The sequence below is a fragment of the Monopterus albus genome, unplaced genomic scaffold (genome assembly GCF_001952655.1).
Source record: "Monopterus albus unplaced genomic scaffold, M_albus_1.0 scaffold137.1, whole genome shotgun sequence".
Lineage (NCBI taxonomy): Eukaryota > Metazoa > Chordata > Actinopteri > Synbranchiformes > Synbranchidae > Monopterus > Monopterus albus.
The window spans coordinates 724288-729733 of record NW_018128017.1 but is presented as its reverse complement, the minus strand read 5'-3'; the positions used below and the strand labels follow the sequence as shown (position 1 = coordinate 729733).

The 5446-nt window shown below is 38.9% G+C and overlaps 1 protein-coding gene across 1 annotated transcript; it reads left to right on the top strand.

The window, feature by feature from the left end:
* The first annotated feature begins 365 nt into the window (after positions 1 to 365).
* fgf19 (fibroblast growth factor 19) lies at positions 366 to 4920 on the top strand. Its single transcript, XM_020613698.1, has 3 exons — positions 366 to 576; positions 668 to 771; positions 4600 to 4920. Exons 1-3 carry the CDS (start codon positions 366 to 368, stop codon positions 4918 to 4920), a joined length of 636 nt encoding a protein of 211 aa, XP_020469354.1.
* The last annotated feature ends 526 nt before the right edge of the window (positions 4921 to 5446 follow it).

The following is a 5446-nucleotide window of genomic DNA, read 5'->3' as shown; positions in this document are numbered from 1 at the left end:
AACCACAATGCATGTAGAGGTGAAAATTGTTTCCTGCCCATTCAGAAAATGCCATGAGTTGTATTTAATAAATCAATCAGCTTAGCAGATATTTAATGCCACCAAAAGTTGTCAGAGTTTTGAATGCAGTTTGTACTGACATGACAAGGGCCCCTGGAGCTGAATGAGCTTACGTGACACACCCCTTCAGATGGACGTCATGAAAGGGGTGTGTCATGTTCAGCTTCTAGGAAATGGATTTAATAAAGAGGGTTATCTGCACCTGATAAGGGCTACATTTAAAAGGTTGGGTTGGGATGAGCCCAGCTTCACATTGCAACAGTAGGGGACAGCAACACAGCAAGTACAGATAATTAGACAAAATCATGCTTCTGCTTGTGGCCAGTGTTACTGTTGTCAGTGTCCTTTTTGTTGCTGGAGTTGTTTGCATACCACTAACAGACCAGGGGCCCCACATTGACCATGGCTGGAGCCAGGTGGTTCGGCTCAGGCATCTCTATGCCGCCAGGCCAGGACTTCACCTGCTGATCAGTGGGGATGGACGGATCCACGGCTCTGCGGTCCAAACTCTGCACAGTAAGTACAGCATTTTAAATCACACAAGTTTGCTGGCAAATCACACCGATGACTAGAGTAGGCTTGGTTCTGATGAGCATCTGAACTACAGGTCTGTTGGAAATCCGTCCAGTGGATTCAGGCTTTGTTGTCATCAGAGGAGTAGCGACCGCACGCTTTCTCTGCATAGAAGGCGATGGAAGGCTGTACTCATCGGTAAGGAACAACCTGCTGCCAGATTAGGTCTGAATCTGCTCTGTATTAAAGTTCAAAAGCTTTTCAATAATTTATTTATTCCTTTTGTTAATGTTTATGAAAAGTCACATGTCAATTATTAGCTAAAATGTCAAGTGAGGTAAAGCATCATTTTGTCTAATTACCACTGTAGAATGATAATAGTGCAGTGTAACACATGATACAGGAATTTAGTGGAATCAGCTTTTTCATTAATTTAATGGAAATATCTAAGTTTTGTTAATTTCTAGTTTATTCAACTTAGAATGTCTAGTTTTAATTCTCAGGCTACCTTAGAATTTATAGGTCACTCTGACTTGAAGTCAAGATTTTAACAACTGCACTGTTGTGAAGTCACCCAGTTCATTCAACAAAAACTATCAGACTTGCCAGTATGCACCCATTTGCTGTGGAAACCATGTCTGTCTGTAATACATGTTAAATAAAGTGATAAAAACTAAAATGATGCAAACCATGATCAAGGTTAATACGGAGCCCAGTCCCGACACCTGTACACTTAGATTCTAACGGCGTCACTGACCAACCTCAGATTCTGTCTTTGTACCGACTCTGTTCTCCACGGCTTTAACACTCGTAGCTAAACTTAAAATTGAGGATTAGAAAAGGAAAGTAAATCTGTGTGCAATGAGTTTCAACTCACTATATTTGATCATTGAACTTTTTTTTCTCAAGTTCATTTCACTTTCTACCTTTTAAGTTATTTTTACATTTTAAAAAAGGTACATTTACTTTTTACATTAAAAAAAACAACATTAAAATAACTGTTGAAGTTGAGTTAATTCATGGTTTCAGTGCAGCAGAAATAAATCAGAATAGAAATAATGCCCCTCAGCTGAACCAGCTTAAAATGATTTACCTTGTAGATATTAATCAAATTGCTAACAAGCTATGATGTCTGCGCTCAGATGTGACATTTTACAAGAGATCTGTAATGGGTGATTTGGCTGAAATGGAACATTCTCAAATGAAACATTTAATTAAAATTACCTGATTAAAATAATTTGTTAGTTTTACTGAGACTTAGCCCTCATCAAAAACAAAGACCTAAAAGAGAACAAAACAATTAAATTTAATTCAGTTTAAATTTTTTAAAAATTAGAATGTTAATTTTAGATAAACCCACCAAACTAAATTAATCAAATCTCAGACTATAAAAAGAGCATATGGAACGCTAAATGGCTCATATGAACAATAATAATAACCTGTGGTTAATGTGTCTTCACCATTTCTATTGTCATAGTTTGAATCAGACGTTCAGTTTCAGTCCATAATTCATTTTACAATGTCATTATCCCTGAATATCTGTCAGCACAAATATCACTTGATGGGTGGTGAGTTAAAATCACCACACGGTCTAGTTCAGCTGCTACTGTGAGCGCTGGCGCTTTGCTTTCCAGCCTGACAAGTCAGTCTGTTCACATTGTGACTTAGTGCTGATGATGCATTTGAATTGGAATTAATAATTAATTGATTGATCTAATGTGAGTATCATAGTCTGATATTCACGTGAGATCAACTATACAATGAAACAGTATGCACTTTATTTTATTGTACACTATAATATAATATCCTTCCTTTTAACCTGCATAGCCCGAAGTTCCTCTGTGCTGCTTAGCCTTTGTAGTATGCCACCCCATGACTTTTACTGGGCCCATGTGGCCCTCCAGCTAAATAATTTCTCTAGGTGCCACTGGAGGGAGGCTAAATTTGGTATAAGAAGCCTTATTGACCTCATTCCAAAATCACACTGACATTTGTAATAATGCAAATAACTGTAAATCTACCTGAGGAACATAACCTTAGTTAACAGGCTGTTATTTGTTTCCCTCTGCATGTCTAGATAAGAATGTTGTATGCTCAAAAATAGCCTTCAGAGGTTACCCTCACAGGTTAAATGTCATCAGTACAACAGAAGAGGTCAGCTAAGTGGCCAAAACGGCAGCAGGACATACCACTGGATTCTGACTTTGATATTTCAGCTAAAGCCAGTGCTTAGAGTTCAAATGAATATTCAGTTATTTTACAGAATAATTGATTATTTCTCACCATTAATTAATTGTTGTTACATATACTAAGTGTATAACAATGGTGATCTTTTGATAAATTGCATCTTCTAAATTTAGCCAGGTGTCTCAAAATGCTTATCCAAAATGGATACAATGTAGTTAAGAAATTTTTCTAAACATTTCTGAAATACTGTTGAGCTGAGGTAATTTTCCTGTGTTGTCAATCAGATGTTAGACAAACACTGCATAACAGTCAGTCATTCATTCAGTTGACTGGTTCATCAACCTTTGTCCAGCGTGGTGCAGGGTAGGGTGTGTTTGCAAAGTGAAAAACCTGAATGGGTCTCTTCTGACAAAATAAACAGCCATCAAAGGACATGCAGCAGCCTTAAGGTTTTCATTTATTTGTTTATTTGGTGAAAGGGGCCTTCTATCTAAAACCACCACCCATGAAGTCTTAATTCAGGATTTTAATTTCATGTTGCAATCTGGGATCATATTTATCAAGTGCCACAGATTCTTTCCTAGGAACCAGGCTGAAAGCTATAGGAATAAAAAGGTCCTACCTCACAATAGGACTTAAAAGTGTCCTACTAGGAGAAATTCCACTCCCCAGAATGAGTGTGAAGTCACTGTTTTACAACACTCAGAGCCACCAAGGCGTCATTCTACTTGCGCGTTGTAGTTTTTCTGGCTGCCATGGTTTGTAGTTTTATACAGTGAGAAATAGAAACGCCAATATCAGCATCACTTGTCAAGTGAAGGCTTCATGTGTAGACTGTAATGTGCTTTATAATGATTCCCTCTTTGTAATAGGCTGTAGGTTTGTGTTAGAGTTGTGTGGAAATGAATGAATTGGTGCATCATTAGTGGAGCTGTAAGAGTGATCAGGTCTCATTACAGCAAAACCATCAGCCTTGGCAGGCTCAGATCAGCACTGTTGCTGCACCTGCTTTGTTAATAAAACGTGTAGCCTATAGCACTGACTAGTTTCAGTCAGCATGTGTTCTTCCTTTTGTTGGAGCAATTGAATCTTTCACTAAAACTACCCCATCTATGGCCAAACTCAATTTTTTTAACAAGCTCAGTGTCATAAAGTCTAAGTAAAACATCTCTCCTCCCACTAAGCCTGTGTATCTCTGTCTGAGCACCATTCCTAAGATAAGAATGTTGATAAATTGCTCTTATATCCACTACTAAAAGTAGGACCGAATAATTTTTGGCCAGTTAGGAATGATTTCCTACTCTGAGATGCTTGATAAATATGGGCCCTTACTCCTTTTAACTTACTTTATAATGTAATGTAATATAATATACCAGAAAATATTGAGAATCTTTGCAAAAAATAATTACTTAAATGAAAAATCAATCAGCCAAATAGTTTCCAATTAAATTTTTGTTGATTAATTTCTTCCACACATGGGTCTAATTTAGGCATATGCACCCCTAGTGAGGTCTTTACATTAGCCACTCATCAAAACAGGCCCATATTTATCCATATCAGTTAACTTTAGCTAATATTAGCCACAGTGTGGTCCTACCAGATTGTGCTGGCATGAACAAAAAGGGTTTTTTTCTATGATATATTATTTTGCAAAAACAAATGTGCTCTTATTTTTTACAAGCAATTTGTAATTTTAATATCACCAGTAGTTTTTAATACTTAATTTGAACAAAATCTAATATATCAGATCATATATAGGTCACTTGAATTCCATCTCAACAACTCAGTTAATTGTAGAACATCCTTTTATACAAGTGAATGTCTGTCCCTCTGTCCCAGCACAACTACAGCAGGGACAACTGCACCTTCAGAGAGCAGATCTTGCCTGATGGCTACAACATTTACATCTCAGACAAGCACCGAGCCCTGCTCAGTCTGGGAAACCACCGGCAAAGGCTGCAGGGTCGAGACCGAGGGGTCCCAGCTTTGGCCCAGTTCCTCCCCAGAATCAGCACCCTGGATCACATCTCACCACCTGGGCTAGAATTTCCTGACCAGCCAGGGCTGACTGCCGCACAAACAGAAGAATCCATGGACATTATACACTCATTTGGAAAGCTGTCTCAGATCATTCACAGCCCCAGTTTCCACAAGAGATGAGACAGCAGCTCTGAGACGCCTGTCAGCAGGTGTTCGGTCTGAGACTGAGCACTACTCATTGCATGTTGGAGCAGCAGGGACTGACTGCATGTCCAGCCAGCCTGCCCCTGGAAAGGCTGCTGTGATATCCTCCCAGCACTGTCTGGTCAGATGTGACCAAACAGAACGCAAGCGTAGTGTCCTGTAGAGTGGAGAAAGACACGTGTACTCCGTACAACAACATCCTGTCGTTTTCAGTAGCAACCTTGATATTTTCTACAACAAATACTCCATACAGGTTGTTTGTAGCCTCTGATACACCCTACAGAAGAATCTTATAGTAAGGGTTTTGTTGGTCTTTGGTTCTTGTTAGCATTGCTAACTCTGAGAGACGAGACAGTCCAAGTAACTTCAAAACAGTGCTGATTTATTCAAAGGATCACAGGTAAAATTAACATTACCCGCTCAGGTATCTTGCACCTCCAACCTGCTCGCAGGCAGATGTAAGATGAAAGACCCTGAACCCACCAGGCCTATACATTATATC

What these genes read in the sequence shown, in the direction of transcription:
- fgf19 (XM_020613698.1), top strand. Translation starts at nt 366, where the DNA reads ATGCTTCTGCTTGTGGCCAGTGTTACTGTTGTCAGTGTCCTTTTTGTT. An exon ending in TGCGGTCCAAACTCTGCACA is followed by an intron (nt 577 to 667) that starts GTAAGTACAGCA and finishes TCTGAACTACAG; the next exon opens with GTCTGTTGGAAATCCGTCCA. An exon ending in ATGGAAGGCTGTACTCATCG is followed by an intron (nt 772 to 4,599) that starts GTAAGGAACAAC and finishes CCTCTGTCCCAG; the next exon opens with CACAACTACAGCAGGGACAA.